The sequence below is a fragment of the Paroedura picta genome, chromosome 7 (genome assembly GCF_049243985.1).
Source record: "Paroedura picta isolate Pp20150507F chromosome 7, Ppicta_v3.0, whole genome shotgun sequence".
Taxonomy (NCBI): Eukaryota; Metazoa; Chordata; class Lepidosauria; order Squamata; family Gekkonidae; genus Paroedura; species Paroedura picta.
Window position 1 is genome coordinate 51,005,058 of NC_135375.1, and position 23,432 is coordinate 51,028,489.

The 23,432-nt window shown below is 41.0% G+C and overlaps 1 protein-coding gene across 5 annotated transcripts in view; it reads right to left on the bottom strand.

Annotated features, from left to right (window-relative positions):
- MCC (MCC regulator of Wnt signaling pathway) overlaps positions 1-23,432 on the bottom strand; it is a 204,752-nt gene that overhangs the window by 38,024 nt on the left and 143,296 nt on the right. For all 5 annotated transcript variants that reach the window (XM_077347792.1, XM_077347791.1, XM_077347793.1 and 2 more), the window contains 5 exons: positions 22,796-22,959; positions 18,491-18,697; positions 3,744-3,890; positions 3,292-3,381; positions 2,156-2,304 (listed from right to left, as the gene is read on the bottom strand). In XM_077347792.1, coding sequence (XP_077203907.1) covers positions 2,156-2,304; positions 3,292-3,381; positions 3,744-3,890; positions 18,491-18,697; positions 22,796-22,959 — 757 coding nt within the window. The remainder of the gene's footprint in view (positions 1-2,155; positions 2,305-3,291; positions 3,382-3,743; positions 3,891-18,490; positions 18,698-22,795; positions 22,960-23,432) is intronic.

Consider the following 23,432-nt stretch of genomic DNA (forward strand, 5'->3'; position numbering starts at 1 on the left):
GCAAGTGCTCTCTCTCTTGCTAACACACCTCAGGTTCCTGCTCCCAGATTCTCTTGTTTTAAATTGGTTCAGTTCTTCCTTATTCTTGATAGTACTTCAAATGATAATACAAGTATGCAGCTAACCCATCCTTTGGAGGATAAGGTAGAGTTGTTCAGGGAATCTCAAGAGCAATCTCAGGGCTGGGCATGAGTATGTAGAAATTTTCTACTTCCAGGTGACAGTACCCTCATGCTACACTAGACTTTGTTCCTGAAACTGTTGTAAGTTTAAATACAGAAGGGGCTTCAAAAGCAATTTTTCAAGGGGCAGGAAGAACGCTGTTGTTAAAAAAAAAAGTAGCAGGGGAGAAGAATCTTGAGTCCAACTGCATCCAAGGAATATATAGCCATGCAGCTCTTGAAAGATGGGATACATGCATACATGCATCTTCCCCTGAAGAATTACTGGAGCCAAAGGACTACTGAACCAGTTTGAAAAAAGGGTTACTGGACCAATTTGAAAAATGGTAACCAATTTAGAAAAAGGAACCTCAGGCAGGAGAGAGATACGTGTGGGAGATTTCTTTTATGCAAGTTAGCCTTATTAGCAAGGTCATATAAATTTATTTACTACTTTTATTAAATTTGTATTCATCTCAGACCATTGAGGCACCACTGCCGTATCGGACAAGCAATGGCTGGGGAGCATCACTGTGATTGAGTGGTGCTTTGGTAGCAACTGGGAAAAGTCAGTCTTCTTGCAAAAGGGGGAATTCTTGTGAGGAGCTGGGAGCATGGTTTACTTGTACTCTCTTTAAAAGGGCCAGGGCATTGTTTAATGAGGATGCCCCTGACAGTGCCATGCAGGAGTTAGCAAAAGGAAGTATCTGTGGATGCTGACAAACCCACTTTCCTTTTGGACTGAAACCACAAGGAGATGCAAGGAATATCCCTTAACAAAACCAAAGGCCAAGGGATTCCCCTTGACTATGTTATGTAGCAGAAGAGAGAGGCAGAGAGTAGTAGCAAGAAGGGGAGCTGGTTTAACCTGTCCCTTGCCAGACAGACACACTCTTCAATGAGTTAAACTCTGTCTATAGAGCAGAAGGGAGTATGTTATGTGTGGCTTTGGCCATTCCCAGCTCTTGATACAGCCCTCTGAGCCACATGACATTAATTTTTGGATGGTTCTGCAATGGCTTTTTAGTGAGGCACAGGAGACTGCTGGTGAAATAAACTACTTCTATGAACTTCTTGGAATCCCCCAGATGTATGTCTCAGGACAGTGATCTAGGATCTCTGCAAACATATTACTGCAAACTACTATGCTCCAGTTGCCTAGTCATCCAGACAGGAGTGCCTTCCCTCTCCCAAGTGCCAAAATCAAATCTATCTGGCACCCAAACTCCCATTAGAGAATTACTGTATTAGTAAATAGTCCTTACAGAACTGTGCCCAAATACACAATGGTGCTCAGTAAATTCTGACCAAAAACCAAAGTAAGATAATCAAGGGAATGATAGATCAGGGATTATTTCTACATGTTTAAGCACAACATAAAAGTACCACCAAGAAATCAGCAGTACTTACTTATCCCTCCTAAAATTACCACACAGATCTATACAAATCAACTTTGAAAACTATATTTCAGGTTTCTCAAGAGACAAACAACAGCTGTTATAAGGTCCTGTAGAATAAAATGCAAATCTTAACAAATTACTATATGGCTTAATGCTGATGACTAAATTATCTTGTTGAAAGAAAGCCATTAATTCAGGGTAAGCTCTCCTTTTCATCATCATCTTTCCTGCATTTATATGCAGCTGGCACCAACATAATTCACACAAATCAAAATGACAGGGATAACAAATCAAGTTAATCAACCGAAAGCAAGAGTTGATTGTCATGATATGTTTTTCAGATGTGGAAATATCCCCTGCAAGTCAATGCCATGTCTGCATACATTTGCAAGATGTGGCTATGAATAAGTAATACACCCAACTGTTACTCCAAAGATTTGTGCACAGAAATCCAGGTTTCAAACGGGTCCTATATTGCATGTATTGACAAGCAAGTCTTATAGTAACTCAGTTAAGTCCTCCCATTCCTGAAAACAAATACTACAATAATCCCTTCTAAAAGAATACATTTGCATGTAAAATTTCTAACCGTACCTGTTTAATCGTTCAGTTTCCACTTCAAATTCTCGGATTTTGCTTTCAGAAATAGCAGACCCATGTGAGTAGAGTGTCTGGAAAATTTCTTGGATATTGGAACAGTCCTGAAGTGAGTGGGCTAGATGTTCGGCCACACTGCTTGATACCTGTAATGAGGTGGTTAGAAGCCCTTATCCCATATCATTCTATTCCTCTATACTATGTAGGGTTGTGGCTGTGCAGCTGCAGGGAATCATGCAGAGACCTAAGCAGAAAAGAAGTCACGATTGCAAGCAGAGTAGGACCTTTAGTCCCTGTTGTCCAATCTTTCAGATGCTACAGGCCACTAATCACATATCTCCTAGATTTTTTTGTGACCAAATGAGCTTGTCTCTGCTCTTAAGACGGATTCAGTGAACTGTTTATTGTGCCTTCAGAATTTCTCCCTACCACCATGTGGCCCTCTGCTGCCAAGACTGGTGGTAGTATCAGTTGTTCTGTACAAAGTGTATGAAATGCTGGAACTGTGTTCCATCATACTACATCACACAGTTAAGAGAATTTTGCCTTTAAATATATATCTTTAAAAATTTTGCTTCAGCAATGGCATGGGCAATATACATTCCCTTCCCACCAGTGATTCAGACTTGATCATAGGGATGTGAACATTGCTTGTTGCTACTTGTCATCAGCCTGATAAACATATCCAGTGACATGAATGATTCAGGATACATTGTACCAATAGGAAAGATAACAACCAGGTGGACTTTTGCTTCTTTTATATATGTAAAATGAAAATGATCAGGGTCCAAATACCACTTCAGGCTTATGGGATTCAATTCCATTTTCCCCACAGTGCTTCAAAGCATCTGCATTTTTTGATGAGCAATGTTTTTCAATCCAACTAGCCTTGGAAAAAGAGCAGCACTCTCAAAACAACAAAACCTCTGAAGACCAGGTGTAAATGTTTTGTTGCTTCTTATATTAAAATTACATAGTTATTAAAGATTTACACCAAAGTATTGTGCTAGACATCAACATCCATAGTCATATTTTTCAAATTCATATTCATGTCACTAAAACCTAAGTTCTAACTCTGACACACACACACACACACAATGATCAACACTGCCATAACAATGATCAACACTTACTCCTATGCTGCTGATTTCAGATCCCAGGACAGGGCGGTCTGAAGTGGAAGATTCTGACCTTGTCTTTGAGAGTTTTACTCGCTCAGCAATCTAGAAATGGAAAAAACACATGCCCACACTGGTTAGTATAATCAAATTCCATGTATAGCTTCTGCACTGCTATATAAAAATGCTCCCCCCTTCTTCACACATTTACTTATGTTGAAAGATGTTATGTTAAATTGATTAATATAAACTGGCATCTGTGTTGTGACTAAGAAAGGCTTAAAATCCTTAGTATTTTATCTCCTTTTGCAGCTCAAGTTTGTGGGTTCACTCAGAATCCTTGAAAATTCCCCTGACGCTCCAGCTGATACTTCCCCGTTAACTGCATGCCTGTGCAGCAGCTGTGCACAGCAAAAGCTGCTTCTTCCAGATAATGAGGAGAACCGTAGCAATATATGAAGGCTCACCTTGGCAATGGGAATGTCATTACTGCTGCTGCTTGTGCTTAGTTCGCCAGTGCTAGGGTTAATGGGACGGTTGGCTGGAGTGAGACGACCTGGACTTGATGGGCCAGTTGCCTGGATGCTCTGTAAGCGAGTCTGTAATTCTCGAACCTGCAATAAGACAAAAAAACAAAAAAAACCCATCTGCTTGCCTTTGCAAAAGTACCAGTGGCTACAGCTAAGTTCTACTTAAGAATGTGAGCAAAAATCCTGAATGTTTAGTATTTAGTGATATTTTAAAAGGTCTGATATAAAAGCTTTCTAATGATTCTTACTACAAAACAGTTCCTAGTTTGAGATTATTTTATCTAAAAGGTGTGTCCATAGGAATGCCTTCCTCTGGTGCTAACATTTAATGAATACTTTGGGAGAAACAAAGAATGATTATATAAAAAGGGAAAATGGTTAGAAATGGAATAATGTATTGATTATTGAGTTGTGCAGGGTTTAGGCACCAAACAAGTCCTTTGTTGAATATATATAAAGGGCGGAGAAACATGGAAATATCTGTAAGATAATGAATACTAAAATCTAATTGGAAACATGTCACTTGTACATAGAGTTTGACAAATGCCATACACTAGGTCGCCAGGGCACATAGAAAATTTCACTGTGGCATGTAGTATATTTTTTTTTAGCAAGGACTAATTGTACTGTTTTTCTCAATGAGAAGTGAAAAGCTTATTTAACATTTCGTATCGGGAAACGTTTTATTGTGTGGTGTAAAATATATGCGGCATGAAGTTCTTGTTATTGCTCATTTGTATATTAACTTTTCACTTTTCAGTGGTGGCATCTATACTGGCTGCAATATTCAGTTTAATAATCAATTCAGAGGAGTTTTAAAGGCAAAATGGAATTAGGCTAGAGTTTGGGGTTCACTTTTGTTGGGAATGATGACAACTAGGTCTATCCCTGCATTTATAAGTCACAGCTTTAAGAAAATTATGTGAAACTGTGAAATGATTACAATTAGGCTTTGTGGTAGCAATAATTAGAAAATATGACTATTAATATATGAAACTCAAGGCTGGAAAATGAGTCTGGCTACTAAATCCAAAGAAAATTTGTCAAGGCCTAACAAAACATTTCAAATTCAGGCATTTTTTCCTAAACATACACAGATACAGAACCCCTAAAGGAGAATTCTGCTGAAAGAAATAGCTTTGTGCATATATCTTCATACACAGTTTCTCATAATGGAACCACTTCCAGCCTCTAACCCAGGGGTAGTCAAACTGCGGCCCTCCAGATGTCCACGGACTACAATTCCCAGGAGCCCCTGCCAGCATTCGCTGGCAGGGGCTCCTGGGAATTGTAGTCCATGGACATCTGGAGGGCCGCAGTTTGACTATCCCTGCTCTAACCAATGGTTTATTTTATGTGAAAACTTCTTGATTGCTGTTGTTTGCCAATCAGGAAGTTTTCACATAAAATAAACCATTTGGTTAGAGGCTGGAAGTGGTTCCATGCATATCACAATTGATGTCTAACTAAATATATATCTGGATCTGTTCAATCATGCTCTGGAGAAAAAAAAAACTCCAGTGAAAGTCTCAGGTTGAAATACCTTTCTATATCCTTCCTCTAAATGCACTAAGAAATTAAAATGGTGCACTATATTTATTTGTTACAAGAGGGAATCTCCAAGGACTTACAGGTGGCATCTCACTTGCCCCTCTCTCACTATTCCTTTTCCTGAAAGCCTCGACAGTCTCTCCCATTCCGCACCCCGCTTCCTTCTTCTAGGGTTGCCAACAACCAGATGGGGTCTGGAAATCTCCTGTAATCACAGCAGATCTCCCAACTCCATGGATCAGTTCCCCTTAGAGTCGTCAGATAAAGTTTAAAAAATCCCTAGTGATTTGGGGTGCAGGCTTGGGAGGACAGGAACCTCAGTGGGGTAGAATGCCATAGAGTTCACCATCCAAAGCATCCATTTTATCCAGGGAAACTCTGTCATCGAGAAAACGATTGTACTTCCAGATGAACTCCAGCCCCCTCCTGTAGGTTGGCAACCCTAGGTCCCCTGGAAGAAAATAATGCTTTGGAGAGTCTCCCATCTTTAGCTATACTCTTAATTTACTTCATTTATAATTCACATTTCTGTATAGAGGGAACCAAAGTTGCTTACATTATTCTCTTTTCCTACTTTTTATCCACACAACAGCCCTACGAGGTAGGATAGACTGAAAGAGCCAATTTGGTGTAGTGGTTAGGAGTGCGGACTTCTAATCTGGCATGCCGGGTTCGATTCTGCGCTCCCCCACATGCAACCAGCTGGGTGACCTTGGGCTCGCCACAGCACTGATAAAACTGTTCTGACCAAGCAGTGATATCAGGGCTCTCTCAGCCTCACCCGCCTCACAGGGTGTCTGTTGTGGGGAGAGGAATGGGAAGGCAACTGTAAGCCGCTTTGAGCCTCCTTCGGGTAGGGAAAAGCGGCATATAAGAACCAACTCTTCTTCTTCTTCTTCAAAGTATGTGACTGGTCCAAAATCACCCGGTCAGCTCCCACAGCAGGATGGGGAGCTGAACCGGGGTCTCACAGACCCTATTCTCAAACTCTGCTACACCACATTGGCTTACACAGGGTAGCTGCAGGTGTACAGCAGCAAACAGCCAAACCTTCTGGAGTCATACAAGTCAGGGGGCATCAAGTCACCCAAAGGCCTAGGGTTACCAACCTCCATTTGGGACTTCAAGATCCCCCAAAATTAAACCTGGACATAAGTTGTCCCCCCCACCCGAGAAAATGGCTGCTTTGGAGGGTGGACTATATGGCATTTTACCATGCTGAGGCATTTCCCCTCCCCAAACCCTGCCCTCCTCAGATTTCATCACAAAATCTACAGGAATTTCCCATCCTAGAGCTGGTAACTCTAGCCATGCCTAGCCCCAATCAATTTTCCTTCAAGGACCAAAATAGGTCTGTAAACGGCCCCTTCCACTTCCCTCTTACTGACAGAGTCAGCTTGGGAGGCTGGGTTGCCTCGCAACAGCCACTGTAGGCATCTGCTGCTGAAAGGTTTATTGAGAGCCAGCTTGGCATAGTGGTTAGGAATGTGGAGTTCTAATCCGGTGAGTTGGGTTTGATTCCGCGCTCACCTACATGCAACCAGCTGGGTGAACTTGGGCTCACCACAGCACTGATAAAGCTGTTCTGACTGAGCAGGAATATCAGGGCCCTCTCAGCCTCACCTACCTCACAACATGGGGAAAGGAAAGAGAAGGCGATTGTAAGCTGCTTTGGGACTCCTCCGGGTAGAGAAAATCAGCATATAAGAACTAACTTCTTCTTCTAAACTGCTCAGTTGTTGGGTTTTTTGAGAGTTCACATTTTTTTTGGAAACCTAGGGCCCATTCAGGTTTGTAGAAAGATCTGTCTTGCCTTGTCTCCAGTCACCAGATTTAAGTATCCAAAGATATATGGACTTTGCTATTAGACTGTTCAGCACCTGAAACTCAAACACATTATCTTTCCAAGGGCAGATTACATCACTGCGGCAAAAGAGCCATCCAGGGCTTCCAGGCCCAGATTAATAACCGACAGGACACTAGGGGTGCATGGGGACATAGGCAAGGGAAAACCTGAGTTTCCCCTAGCCTTTGCCCCCCATCGGCATCATTAGTAGTGAATTATTGTAAACCGCAGCGAGCTGGTCTCCGAGATCAGTGATCATACAAATCAAATAAATCATCCTCATCCTCATGCCTTTCTAGGAATCTCCCACAGAGTCTACAGCAGAACTCATAGAGTTTCCAATGGTTCCTAGAGAGGTGTGATGTCAGTTCCATCAGTCTGACCCCCATTTTTTCCTTCCACCAGCCCTTCTCCAAGTAGTAACAGAGAAAGAAGGAGGAGTACACAGAGACCTAATATACATATATTGGCTTGAAATTTCATTCCAGGACATAACAAATGAACAAGCCCTCTTCTTTAATGGTGAGAGATCCCCAGTGCACTACAGCAGTGATTGAATTAAGATGTTAAAACTTCAGAGTAAAGAAAAACCCAGTAAAGCATTCAAAATCTGTATGTATGCCTGAACAGAGGGAAGCAAGAGACTGAAAATGCACATTGTATTGAACTAAAGAGTTAATAATCTGAGATGAAATTGCGGGACCACAAGCACAGTAAAACAGTTACCAAGAAGATAGTATCTATCCTGAGAAAAATCAGTCGTAGACATAACCTAGCTGGTATCAGCAAATCTCAAATTAAAAATCTCAAATTGTATAAGTATAGTGAAAGATCAGAGTGACAATTAATGAAGTCATGCCCAGCAACATGGATGAATTGGTGCCTCAAATTTCTCTCATTTAATTGGTAAATATAGTTTGGTTTAACAATTTTTGTGTATCTTGAAAAAATGCGATAAAATAATTTTTAATTTTTTAAAAATACATTAATTCCAGGATTACAGTATTAAATTAAAAATCCAAAGAGAAGGTGCAGTAAAATACAGCATTTTATAGCATATAAATCCCAGAATCACAAAAAGCTAGAAAATACTCTGTTGAATGATCAGCCAAAGAACATTTGCTCAAGGGCTGAGTTGTCATTATTATAATATAACAAAAAGGTACAAAACTACTAAAATATAGCAGATATCGCAATAAAATGATAACTGGACTGGAAAAGGGGCATGTGAGATATATATATATATATATATATATATATATAGAATATAAGGTATGCCTCAAACAAATAGTTCTTTTTAAAAGGTCTTCTATAACACAGCAACTTGTGCCACATGGGAAATCAAAAGGATCATGATGGCGTTGTCTGCCCATGGCCTTATAAAATGAACCTATCCTGGATAGATTTAGATTAAAGATGGTTGAACCTTATTTAGAGCTTCCGCAGAGCCAATCCAGATAGGTTAAACAAAGCTACTGGACTGGATATTGACATCAAATCACAAACAACACCAAGACTAGAGCAGAATAACTGGCTACCACACTACTCAGCCAAGTGTGGAGCCTTTCTTGTATCAGAGGAAGAGATACAAACCAATACCCATTTTACAACCTTGGCAAAACAATTGCCAAGTACAAAGGAAATTGAGCACACACACACAAATTATAGATTAATGTGTGAACATTCTCACCCACCTGAAGACTGAAAAATGGAACAAAAGCAGCAAGACATACCTCTAAAAGATAAACCAGGATCTGTCTCTTTCTTAGTAACACAAAACTCTGTGAACATAAGCCATGGCTTCTGCAGGTAGAAGATGTTTGCTGCTCCAAATTTTGCTTTACTGGAGTAGGAAAAAATACACTGCCTTCTAAGTATCTTCAGTTTCACTTTAATTCATGCTGATTTAAGGTTTAGCACCCATTTGAGAGCTGTGTTCTGCAAGCTGTGTGTGGTGTAGTTTACCAGTAAGTACTTAAAAGATGTAAACATTTACAAAACTTGTTTTTAAGTTAATATCTAAGAAAGCATTAGTTGCATTTGCTAAAGTATCTCTTTAAGTGCTTTCACAGTGCAATCCTAAACATATTTATAACCCTAAATTCAATGAAGTGAATGGTCTCAACAGACATAATAGTCACAATGCAACTATTGAAATCTAATCAACTTGGGTTGTCTGCTTAATTGAAGAGAAATCCGATTACTGTTAGCTCTCATTTGATTTTTTAATACAAGCATACCCTGAACCTGAACACTAATTCTGAGGTGCCATGACCCATAATATTATTATGTGAATAGCTTACGATACTTTCTTGTATCTATGAAATGTAAGTCACGCTCTCTGATTTGAAGTCAATATGCTTCCAGGGACTGATTGATTCACACAGGACACACGCGTCATGGATAAGCTGCCTAGAAGAATGCAACATGAGCGTTCCCAGACTATTGCTCTAGCCCTGGGTCATTTCAGCCTTCCCTCTTGTTCAGCATGCAACATATAGTCCTGCAAAGGTAATTTGGATGCAATTCCAATATGAGCAGGGACCAAATTCACAAGGGAAAAGAGTTACCAGCCATTGTTTAGCGTTTGCCTAGGATATATTTAATGACAGTATAATAATGGTATTTATTAACATTTTGTATTTTAAAACGTTTTTTATTTGTTCACTCAAACACTCATAGGTAAGGTTTTCTTGAACTAAAATTTGATCACTTTCAGGTGATGAGTGGCATTACTATAAGAAGATAGATTCAAGTGGGTAGCTGTGTTGGTCTGAAGTAGCAGAACAAATTTAGAGTCCAGTAGCACCTTTAAAACCAAAGTTTTATTCAATGTATGAACTTTCCCGTGCACACAAAACTTCCTCAGATACAATGTCAGTGACATTGTATCTGGAGAAGTGTGCCTGCAGACGAAAGCTCATGCCTTCAATAGTACTTTAAGAAAGCATTCATGGATCGTATTTAGATGTGATATACTGCCATTGTCTTTGTGAGGGCAAGGCCCCTTTCCCTCAACTGGCCCTTTTCCCTCAACCTTGTTCAGGGGCCCATAGAACTAGACTCCTTGAGTATGTTTCCTATAGGAAATAATGGAGCCAAAGTAATTCCACAAAGTTCTTACATAGCTCATGTTTCCTTATTTCCTATAGAAATAAGTAATTACTTCATTTACTAATGACCGGTGAAAAATAGAAGTCCATACATGTGTCATTTCTTAGTTATTGCATTGCAAAGCAGGACATTCTGTTAACTGAATGAACTAAATATCTAATTTAATTAAACCTCTAACAAGCCTCTGAAACCCCATGGAGAGCACTTTGTTTGATTACAGATATTGGGCTAAAGTAACAGCCCTATTGATCTGCTCAGCTTCAACTTATTTTATCTACCCAATTTAATCTGTATAGAACCGAAGCTAAATTTTAGCAGGACTACTTTCTCACCCTCTGGGGAAATAATCTGTAGTGACTCTTGGGTTCAGGGCTATGGATATGAAATATTTAGTAGGTCAAAGAAAACACTTATTTGTGTGGCAGCTATTGACTGTATAACAAATGCAAATAAGCTCTCTAGCGTTCATTGTTACATTGTATGGTTGACATGGATATCTGTAATAAACAGACTCCTCCAGGGGGAAATAAACTCTCTGTTCTGCAAATTAACATATGGTTTAGATCACAAGACTGAAATTTTCCAATAAGTCAGAAAGAAGCAAAAAGGCACAAAATAATTTTTCAATTATGTGTTTAATAATCTGGAACCTAGACTTCATGATGTTTTGTCATAGTTCAAATGCTCACATCAACAATTTGAAGGAATGAAAGCAAGGCCACTAAAATATTACCACTTTCAATCAAAAGGAAGGATTCTGAGTTAAGACCACAATGCAGCTTCTGAAAGTCTGCACCCAAGAACATAGTTTGCTATGTGCCATACACAGGTGCACTGGTATGTTCCTTCTTTCCAAAAAAGAATTCTAATCAGGAAGGGAAAGTTATACCTATTTGGTTTCTGAGCTGCTATTGCTTTTGAGGCTCTGCCCACATCTTTTGGAGTTAATGCATATAGGATGAGAATGGATGCCTCTCTGTAGAGGACAACAGAAACCAGATAAAAAGTGGACTGGGTCCCAGATAGAAAAAGAATCTATAAAGGAAAATGGATGCCTGGTTGTACACCAAGGAGAAACAAAGCTGAGACAGAAGATGGCTTGGTTGGCAACATATCAAGGATGGCTGTAAAATAAATAAATTTAAATGTTCAAATAAACAAACAAATGAATAAACAAAGATATGAATGCAAGTTATCTCAAAATTTCAAGAACAAGGGAAAAAAACTTTGGAAATCTGTGAACTGTAGCAGAAGACCATACTTTCTTCAGGACTCGTAATGATCTTTGACTATTCTACTGCCTAATTTATGATAAGGCAAAAGTACTTGGGCTATTTTTCCTTCATGCCTCTTCAACAGGCTAGTTGCAAGTTAATAGAGCGCATACTCTTTGATATTATTTTAAAAGTTTTAAAGATCAGAAGCACAACCACATTTCCTTACAAAACCTATGTCACAATGAGGAGCAGTATACAAATTAAATGAATAATCAAAATAAAAAATGAAAATAGAACTAAAACTCTTCCAAATCAATCTAAAGCTTAAAATTGTACACATTTTTGGAGGGCATGAGAAAATTTCAAAGATATTGGCCAAGAAATAAATGCAAATCTAAGATGTGGAGAAAATAACCCGCCACGAGCCGCAAGGGAGTGGTGGGAAATAAATCTAATAATAATAATAATAATAATAATAATAATAATAATAATAATAATATTGTTCCTCACTATCTTCTTGCAAAAATGAGTAACAGCAGTGCTTGTTTTGAACACAAGAAGATACACGCATACATACATATAACTTGCAAAAAGGACTCATTCATTGATGGATATATACAAATGTTTACAACTAAAATAAAAGCTTTGTTGAGAGGCAGTGTGCTGCAGTGCTTACAGTGTTGCGCTAGAAACTGGAACAACTAAGCCCAAATTCCTGCTGTATCATGGAAGCCCACTGGGACCGTTTCTGCACTGGAGGCTTTGTGCCAGGCAGCAGGCTGGAGTTTGAGCCAGGGCAGATTGCCCCACCCCTTCCTGCTCCTGCACAGGGGAGCATTAGGCCCGGTGCACCTTGTCCGGTCCAGATCATAGAATCATAGAGTTGGAAGGGGCCATACAGGCCATCAACCCCCTGCTCAACGCAGGATCAGCCCTAGGCATCCTAAAGCATCCAAGAAAAGTGTGTATCCAACCTTTGCTTGAAGACTGCCAGGGAGGGGGAGCTCACCGCCTCCTTAGGCAGCCTATTCCACTGATGAACTACTCTGACTATGAAATTTTTTTCCTGATATCAAGCCTATATCGTTGTACTTGTAGTTTAAACCCATTACTGGGTGTCCTCTCCTCTGCAGCCAACAGAAACAGCATCCTGCCCTCCTCCAAGTGACAACCTTTCAAATACTTAAAGAGGGCTATCATGTCCCCTCTCAACCTCCTTTTCTCCAGGCTGAACATTCCCAAGTCCCTCAACCTATCTTCATAGGGCTTGGTCCCTTGGCCCCAGATCATCTTCGTCGCTCTCCTCTGTACACTTTCAATATTATCTACGTCCTTCTTGAAGTGAGGCCTCCAGAACTGCACACAGTACTCCAGGTGTGGTCTGACCAGTGCTGTATACAATGGGACTATGACATCTTGTGATTTTGATGTGATGCCCCTGTTGATACAGCCCAAAATGGCATTTGCCTTTTTTTACTGCTGCATCACACTGCCTGCTCATGTTTAGTTTACAATCCACAAGTACCCCAAGGTCTCGTTACCTAGAAGCGTATCCCCCATCCAGTAGGCATGCTTTTCATTTTTCTGACCCAGATGCAGAACTTTACACTTATCTTTATTAAATTTCATCTTGTTCTCATTTGCCCATTTTTCCATTGTGTTCAGATCTCGTTGAATTCTGTCTCTATCTTCCGAAGTATTTGCCAGTCCTCCCAATTTGGTGTCATCTGCAAACTTGATGAGTAGTCCCTCCACCCCCTCATCTAGATCATTAATAAATATGTTAAAAAGTACCGGGCCGAGCACCGAGCCCTGAGGTACCCCGCTACTCACCTCCCTCCAGTCTGATGAAACACCATTGACAACGACTCTTTGAGTGTGGTTCTCTAACCCAGTGGTCCCCAACCTTTTTATCACCACGGACCACTCACCGCCGGGGACCACTCACTGGGGACAACACAACACTACTCTAACCAATTCCCTATCCACCTAACTATCTGAAAATCCAGATTGCAGTCCTTCAATTTATCCATCAGAATATCATGGGGAACCTTATCAAAAGTTTTACTAAAATCCAAGTAAACAACATCAACCGAATTTCCACGATCCAGCAAACCTGTTATTTGGTCAAAAAAGGAAACCAGGTTGGTCTGACTTGACCTATTGGGGACAAATCGATGCTGACTTCCTGGGATCACCAAATTGTCCTCCAGATGTTTGCAGATCGCTCCCTTTAATATCTGCTCCATTATCTTCCCCACAACAGAGGTCAAACTCACTGGTCTGTAGTTTCCCGGGTCTTCCTTCCTTCCTTTTTTGAGGATCAGAATAACATTTGCTCTCTTCCAGTCCTCTAGGACATCTCCAGTCCTCAAAGAGGTCCCGAAGATGATGGACAAGGGTTCTGCAAGTTCTCCGAAAAGTTCTTTGAGCACTCTCGGGTGCATTTCATCCGGCCCAGGGGATTTGAACTCATCCAGTGCAGCTAAATGCCTCTCGACAACCTCTCTATCCATGTCAACCTGCCACCCAGACAATATCCTTTGGCCACTGCTATCTCTAGATGTGCCTAAACCCTTTGACCTGTGGGAAAAAACAGATGTAAAATAGGCGCTAAGCCTTTCTGCTTTCTCTGCATCTTCCATTAGAGTTTGTCCATCTGCACCCAACAGCGGGCCTATTGCCTCCTTTACTTTACGTTTGCTCCTCACATAACTGAAAAATCTTTTCTTGTTACAATGGGCTTCCCTGGCCAATCTTAGCTCACTTTCAGCTTTGGCCTTTCTGATGATTGATCTACAGTGCCTAGTAACCTGTAGGTACTCTTCTTTAGAGCTCTGTCCTTCCCTCCATTTCCTGAACATTTTCCTTTTCTTTCTTAGTTCCTCTTGAAGTTCTCTGTTCATCCAGATAGGCTTCTTAGAGCTCCTGCAGTGTTTTCTTCTTTCTGGGATAGTCATTGATTGAGCATGCAATAGCTCTTGCTTGAGTAGTACCCACCCTTCACATGCTCCCTTCCAGCATTGCCAGGGGCGAAAATTAAAGATCTGTGCTTCTGCATGGGAGCTTGGCCAGCAATGTTCCCACTGTAGAAGCAGTCTGGGTCACAGTGGACTCTCACAATCCTGAAGCCAAATCTACCTCATGGGTGATGAGGAGAAAAGGGAAAAAAATAAGAAAAGGAATTGTGCACACCTATTGTACAACATTCCCCCTTCAAGGATCGCTGCCTTCTTGTGGCAAGGGGGCTTTCGTAGTTCAGTGAAGCTATGAGCTATACCGTGCAGGGTCACCCAAGACGGACAGGTCATAGCTGAGAGCTCTGACAAAAGGTGATCCACTGGAGAAGGAAATGGCAAACCACTCCAGTATCTTTGCCATGAAAGCTCTATGGACAGTTCCAATAGGCATAACGATATGACGCCGGAAGATGAGCCCCTCAGGTCGGAAGGTGTCCAATATGCTACTGGGGATGAGCAGACGACTAGTACGAGTAGCGCCAGAATGAATGAAGCGACTGGGCCAAAGCCGAAAGGACGCTCAGTTGTGGAAGTAACTGGTGGCGAAAAGACAGTCCGATGCTGTAAAGATTTTTATTCCATAGGAACCTGGAACGTCAGAACCATGAATCAAGGCAAGCTGGACGTGATCAAACAAGAAATGACAAGACTGAACATCGACATTTTAGGAATCAGTGAACTAAAATGGACAGGAATGGGTGAATTTAATTCAGATGACCATCAGGTATACTACTGTGGACAAGAATCTCGCAGAAGAAATGGAGTAGCCTTCATAATCAATAAGAGAGTAGGAAAAGCAGTCTTGGGATACAATCCCCAAAATGATAGAATGATCTCAGTTTGAATCCAAGGCAAACCATTCAACATCACAGTGATCCAGGTCTATGCCCCAACCACTGCTGCTGAAGAGGATGAGGTTGATCAGTTCTATGAAGCCCTACAACACCTTCTAGAAGCAACGCCAAAAAATGATGTGCTTATCATCATGGGGGATTGGAATGCTAAAGTAGGAAGCCAAAAGATAACCGGGATAACAGGCAAGTTTGGCCTTGGAGTACAAAATGAAGCAGGGCACAGGCTGGTAGAATTTTGTCAAGAGAATACAATGGTCATAGCAAACACTCTTTTCCAACAACCCAAGAGACGACTCTACACATGGACATCACCAGACGGTCAACACAGAAATCAGATTGATTATGTGCTCTGCAGCCAAAGATGGAGGAGTTCTATCCAGTCAATAAAAACAAGACCAGGAGCTGATTGTGGTTCAGATCATGAGCTTCATGTTGCAAAATTTAGGCTTAAATTGAAGAAAGTAGGGAAAAGCACTAGGCCACTCAGGTATGAACTAAATCATATCCCCGACAAATACACAGTAGAGGTGACAAATAGATTTAAGGAATTAGATCTGATAGACAGAGTGCCTGAAGAACTATGGACGGAGGTTCGCAACATTGTACAAGAGGTAGCAACTAAAACCATCCCAAAGAAAAAGAAATGCAAGAAATCAAAATGGCTGTCTGAGGAAGCTTTACAAATAGCTAAGGAGAGAAGGGAAGTGAAAGGCAAAGGAGAAAGAGAAAGATACACCCAATTGAATGCAGAATTCCAGAGAAAAGCTAGAAGAGATAAGAATGCCTTCTTAAATGAACAGTACAAACAAATAGAAGAAAACAATAGAATGGGGAGGACCAGAGATCTTTTCAAGAAAATTGGAGATATGAAGAGAACGTTTCATGCAAAGTTGGGTATGATAAGGGACCAAAATGGTAGGGACCTCACAGAAGCAGAAGAGATTAAACAAAGGTGGCAAAATTATACAGAACAACTATACAAGAGCGAGCTTAACATCCCTGATGACCACAGTGGGGTAGTTACTGACCTGGAGCCAGACATCCTGGAATGTGAAGTCAAATGGGCCTTAGGAAGTCTGAGCAACAATAAAGCTAGTGGTGGTGACAGCATTCCAGTTGAACTATTCAAAATCTTAAAGGACGATGCAGTAAAAGTGCTACACTCAATATGCCAGCAAATTTGGAAAACTCAACAATGGCCACAGGATTGGAAAAGGTCAGTTTACATTCCAATCCCAAAGAAGGGCAATGCCAAAGAATGTTCAAACTACCGCACCATTGCACTAATTTCTCATGCTAGCAAAGTTATGCTCAAAATCCTACAAGCTAGGCTCCAGCAATATGTGGACCGAGAACTTCCAGAAGTACAGGCAGGATTTCGAAGAGGCAGAGGAACTAGAGATCAAATTGCCAACATACGCTGGATCATGGAGAAAGCTAGGGAGTACCAGAAGAACGTCTACTTCTGCTTCATTGACTATGCTAAAGCCTTTGATTGTGTGGAGCACAACAAATTGTGGCAAGTTCTTAAAGAGATGGGAATACCAGAGCATCTTATTTGTCTCTTGAGAAATTTATATGCAGCTCAAGAAGCAACAGTGAGAACTGAACATGGAATCACTGACTGGTTCAAAATTGAGAAAGGAGTTCGGCAAGGCTGTATACTGTCGCCTTGCCTATTTAACTTGTATGCAGAGCACATCATGAGAAATGCGGGATTAGAGGAGTCACAAATTGGGATCAAGATTGCAGGGAGAAATATCAACAACCTCAGATATGCAGATGATACCACTCTAATGGCAGAAAGTGAAGAGGAACTAAAGAGCCTGTTGATGCGGGTGAAGGAGGAGAGTGCAAAAGTTGGCTTGAAACTCAACATCAAGAAAACAAAGATCATGGCATCCGGCCCTCTCAATTCCTGGCAAATAGATGGGGAAGAAATGGAGATAGTGACAGATTTTATTTTCCTGGGCTCCAAGATCACTGCAGATGGGGACTGCAGCAAAGAAATTAAAAGACGCTTGCTCCTGGGGAGGAAAGCTATGGCAAATCTAGACAGCATCTTAAAAAGCAGAGACATCACCCTGCCAACAAAAGTGCGGTTAGTCAAGGCTATGGTATTCCCAATTGCAATGTATGGCTGCGAAAGTTGGACCATAAGGAAGGCCGAGCGTCAAAGAATTGAGGCTTTTGAACTCTGGTGCTGGAGAAGACTCTTGCAAGTCCCTTGGACTGCAAGGCGAACAAACCGGTCAGTCCTAGAGGAGATCAACCCTGACTGCTCTTTAGAAGGCTAGATCCTGAAGATGAAACTCAAATACTTTGGCCACCTCATGAGAAGGAAGGACTCCCTGGAGAAGAGCCTAATGCTGGGAGCGATCGAGGGCAAAAGAAGAAGGGGACGACAGAGAATGAGGTGGCTGGATGGAGTCACTGAAGCAGTAGGTGCAAACTTAAATGGATTCCGGGGAATGGTAGAGGACAGGAAGGCCTGGCGGATCATTGTCCATGGGGTCGCGATGGGTCGGACACGACTTCGCACATAACAACAACAATTGTACAACATTATGCAACACTGTGTAACATGGTGACATGTGTAATCATTTCAGTAGTACCCAAACACACTGTAATGTGCTGACATATACAGAAGAGTATCACAGACTTAGAAAACAATATTCAAAGGACAAGCTTTTCAGACAACAGAGGATACCATTAAAATATACAGGAAAAAATCTGCCCACAAAATTCCCACTTACATCAGGGCAAAGATAAAAAATACTTTCCCTTTAATTTCGGTATTGTCCACCCAGATGTTTATGCAACATAGTTATCCAATGTCTATTAAAACTGCATTAAAAGCAGTCCTAGAAAGGTGCCTAATCAAAGAGAAGATGGAGGTTGAAAGAAGAACCATTGGGCAAAAAAAAAAGGGGGGGGGCATGAAAATAGCAAATGAGGCAAGAGCAAAGGCCCTTGAGAAAAGAAAGCTGCAAATTAGGACAGTATCTGCTTGCTGCTCCCTGTATTCTGTCAGGCCTACTTCCATAGATTCATTTGTAATGCAGAGAGCTGGCAGCCTTACCCTTCTGCGTAATCTGTCTCGTTCTTCCCGGATAGCATTCATGGTGGCCTTAGTCCTATTCAGCTCCTCTTCTTTGCTGCACAGCATTGCAGTGAGGCTCTCGTTCTCTTCCCGCAGGCCTGCCAATTCTTTTTCCCATCGAGATCTTTCTTCTGCCAGATTTGGATAGAGGTCTCGCCCTAGCACACCTTCAATTTCTTCTACTGTCTGCATAATGGAAAGAATCAGAATAAGAGGGGATAACAGCGTTGCTTTTACCTGTAACTGTTGTTCATCAAGGTGCAGGCATACTTGTCTGCAGGCATACTTTGGGACTGTGCTTGCGCAAGCCAGTTACCAAAGGTTCTCTTACAGTTATTCTGGTACTCTTTTAATAGTCCAAGGGGAGGTCTTCCCCTGCAGAGCTCGTTAGAAGCCATTTTCCTGTCTAACTGTCATGTGCTCCACAAGGAGGAGCTTCCCCTTTCCTTTAGTCCTCCTGGGCCAGTGCATGTGTCGTCAATGTAGCTGCATGCTATGAACTCACAGTGGGGTAGGGTGTGAGGAATGTGTGCCTGCACAGAAGACACCTTGATCAATAGCAGTTACAGGTAAGTGCAACACTGTTTTCATCTTCAGTCTTTTGTGCAGTCCCTACAGAGGGGCTACAGAGCTTGTGAAACTACAGAGCTTGGAGGTGGAGTGAGTCTCAGTTGAAAAAGGAGTGCAGCACAATTCCACCAACTGCTGAATCTCTTCTCATTCATGTTGATAGAACAGTGCTTGACAAAAGTGTCCAATGATGACTACGTTGCTGACTGCTAGATGTCCTCCAAAGGAGTGCCTCTCTGGAATACCACTGATGTGGTATCAATAAAACAACAGAGCTCTCCTCCCATATATAGAATGGAGTGTTTTTTCAGGCTCCAAGTTAGGGGATGGAAGGACAAGGTCCTGAGTAAGGTGGAAACTAGAGACCACCTTAAGTAAAAAACGTAAGCTAGGACTACATATATTGACTGGAACTTTCTTTATTTTACTTTATCTATTTTCAGACTTTTAGCATGTGGACCGAGACTTTTACAAATAGGTAAATATGTGGCCTGCCCTGAAAACTGCTAATTCTCCTGGCTGATGTGATTGCAACCGAAAATGCAATCTGGAAAGACAAGAAACTAAAGTTAAAATATCCCAGTGTTTTGAATTGGGCTAACATGAGTTGAGAGAAACTACTAACAGTGACCACTGTGGCACTAACAGTGACCACTGTGGGTGATAGGGAAAACAAACTGAACAACCCTTTCAAAAAAACTCTTGGACACTGGGTAAGAGATTATCATTTCTCCCTGTGTTTGGACTTGGAACATGCCTTATTAGCTGAGAGCTCCGACAGGTAGGATTCAGTTAAACAAATGGGTGATTGAACTCGATGCTTCAGTTCTGTCCCACTTGATGGCAGAGTGGTAAGTTGGTTGGTTATAGCTGGGGATTTCAAAGGCAAGGATTCACTCCCAGGCTATTAGAGTAAGAGAGCACTTTCTCCCATAAACTGGATACATTAAAAAAAAAAGATTTCTGCAACATTCCAAACAAAGGAACAGGGCTCAAGAAACTTCAAGAAAAAACTCATGAAACTCAATAGCTGAAGATAACAAGTTCTCACAACACAGCAGCAAAAAAAAAACAAAAAGACTGAAGGAAAGGGGGAGCTCCTCTTTGTGGAGCAAGTGGCCTTCAGGCAAGAAAATGGTCTCTAATGAGCTCTGTAGGGAAGAGGCTCCCTTTAACTGTTTAAGAAATACCAGAATAGCTGTAAGAGAGCCTCTACTGTCTATGCAAGACTGTATAGAAGACTGAAGATAAACAATTTCATATGGATGCACTAAGCAAATTACAAACTTAAATAGATATATTCTAATTTGTTCTTTTTCTTTAAAGTTATTCAGACAGTTTTATTAGGAAATAATTTTTGTTTCCCACTATGTCACAAAAAATCTACAAGGAATGTTTTTCAACAAAATCATCATCACCACATTTTACATCTTGTTATACTGATGTAACTATAGTATGCTACTGGCATTGATATATCACATTTGCTCACTTTAAAGTACATCAAATATCCCAATTAAACTCTAAAATGTATAATAGAGTGCACTCCACTTAATCAGTTGATGTGGAAAGTGGACAGCTGTTAGAGGGCCAATTAAGGAAAACCAAAGCCACTATTAACTAGATAAACTCCTACCCTTTAACAGCTTAGTGACTGATAATGCTAGAGCTGACTGAAGATATGGCAAAATTAGACTCCACTCCACTCAAAGTGGTCAAATTGACAAGCAAACCTTAACCCCCACTAGATTTACATTCTATCACTGTATGGATAAATCTTGATTTTAAGAATTGCAGCAGAAAAGCTCAACACCAGACACAAATTCATCTCTTTCTTCCTCCCTCCTTCTCTCTTTCATACACACAACGTTCAGGACAATGGACAACAGTAGACTACTGGCATCCAAGAAAGACTGGGAGAAGTAAATGGCAGTGGAAGAAGAAGAGTTGGTTCTTATATGCCGCTTTTTGTCTACCCAAAGGAGTCTCAAAGCGGCTTACAATCACCTTCCCTTTCCTCTCCCCACAAAAGACACCCTGTGATGTGAGGCCGAGAGAGCCCTGATATTACTGCTTGGTCAGAACAGCCTTATCAGTGCTGTGACAAGCTCAAGGCCACCCAGCTGGCTGCATGTGAGGGAGCAGAGAATCAAACCCAGCTCACCAGATTAGAAGTCCACACTCCTAATCACTATACCAAGATTCTGCTTCTCTCATACACACGCAATCTGTATTATAAAAATCAGACTCCTACTTTTTATGGTAAACAGGGAAGGCTACAAACGGGGGTTTCTGCCATCGTTACAGGTTTGACTCTTAAGGGGATCACTTCTCTGCATATACAGAAGTGATTAATTGGGCTAAACAATTTTTAACTTATGTTAGTTCTAACATATATTATTGTTTATATACAGCTCTCTTTGGCCACAGGCAGCAGCAAGAAAGCACATGGAAAAATATGTGAACCAGGCTATACATAACTGGCAGCAACTTCTTCAATCACAGAGCTACTTTTTAAGAACACTGCCCCCGGTAGGACTACAAACTCTGGGTTGGGAAACCACCCAGGTGTTTTTTGGCCCATGATCTTTTTAGTTTTCAGAAAGAAAACATTTTAGTTGTAGAGACACTATTCACTGTCAAAAATTCTGTCAATATCAGTAACCACAGCACCCCCTCCTCCCCGATTATTTTAGAAGATTGGGAAGAGAAAATCTCATTTACATCTGGTAACTGGAACCTTGGCCAGTAAGAAGATGCCTCACTTTAGTTTTCCTATATATCTTAAACTATTAGACATATCTTATCTGATGCTGCTTTTTGATTATAGATTTCTTGTTGTCACCAAAGAGTTAAAAGTAGCTGAATGAATTGTGTGGGAAGACCAACAATTCCCCCCTTGATTTAAGGACGCTCACTCAGTCAGAGAATTTTTATCTTGCTCTAAAAATTGTATCCTAAATAAACAAGTTTTACAGTGGACATAGCCAAACAATCAACTCCTGATTCAAGGTCTTTTCTGTGTACAGAGAAATGTTTACTTGCACAAGCTACAGAATTTAAACTCTGTCAAACATTTACTAGCACTGTTGTACTGAAGTTGATATGCACCACACACTCCCTATAAGAGTACCACCACAGCTCCTGTTGGCTCAACTCCGTACCATGTTTATCCCTTTTCAGGTCTCTGTCTCCAGTCCAGTATTTTCAGGACCCTGTTTCCAGTCCAGTATTATCTAATGTTGTCCTCTGCTTTGGACTTCCCAACCCCTTAGTCTCTGTACTTCTTGTTACTACAAAAATCCTAGTAATCTCTTTCTTGCATGTACTTACCACCTACATTATTTCCTGATTATCGTGGACTCATATTCAGGAGTCAAAATGAAAATGAACATTCTATATAGGTGAACATTCCATGACTTAAGAGTTTTGGTCAGTGATTAGAGGAACTTTCTAACAGGAAGACAAGAAACCTATTTTTCAACATAGCATATCTCTGACTTAATTATTCCCAATAAAAGCATCAATACTAATAATTCGCTACAACAAAGCTGTGCCCAATGAAATGGATTTTGATTCCCATAAGAAAAATGTCACTTAGGTAGAAAAAAACAGTGTTCATTTGGTTTGAAGTTACAGTTTTCATTCGTTCGTTCATTCATTCGGTTACAGACCAGGATAGAAGTTACACAGTAAATGACGTTCCTATTACCACACCTTAATAGCTAGGTCACAATGTTCGCTGGCAGTGGTAAGCTGCTCGATATGTCTGTCCACATCTGCTACGGACAAACTGCAGCTGCTCTTCTTTCTCCCACAGACTACATTCTCCAGACCGGTCAGCACTCTTTGCAGTTCAGAGTTCAAGTCACTACAGGTATCTGCACAACAAAATGGACTTGTCAGGCAAGCACTAAAAGTCAATCTATAGCTGAAGAAAGAAAAGCCGCGGTCTTATAAAAGGTATCTCAAGTGTGCAAACATTTTTTTACAACCTGCCCCTTCCCAAGTACAAACACCATTAACTTAACCTTGCAAGTTACTAATTTCCTGTTGGCTGATAATTGTCCTAGCATATATGTAGGGTTGAAAATTGTCCAGTATTTAAAGGTCAGAAGATACATTCACAGAAAACACAAAACAGTCTTTCATATGCAACTGAATTGGCTGAACAGTACAGCCTTTCTAATATGATTTCAGGAAATGTATAATATATCACTACAGGTACCAAGAAGGCATAACACAGGCCAGTGACCTAGAGAACTGTATCATTTCCATGCAGCATGTCTAATCCAGAACTCCATTTCATACACTACCCAACCAGACGCCCCAGTAAATTGATAAGCAGGGGACC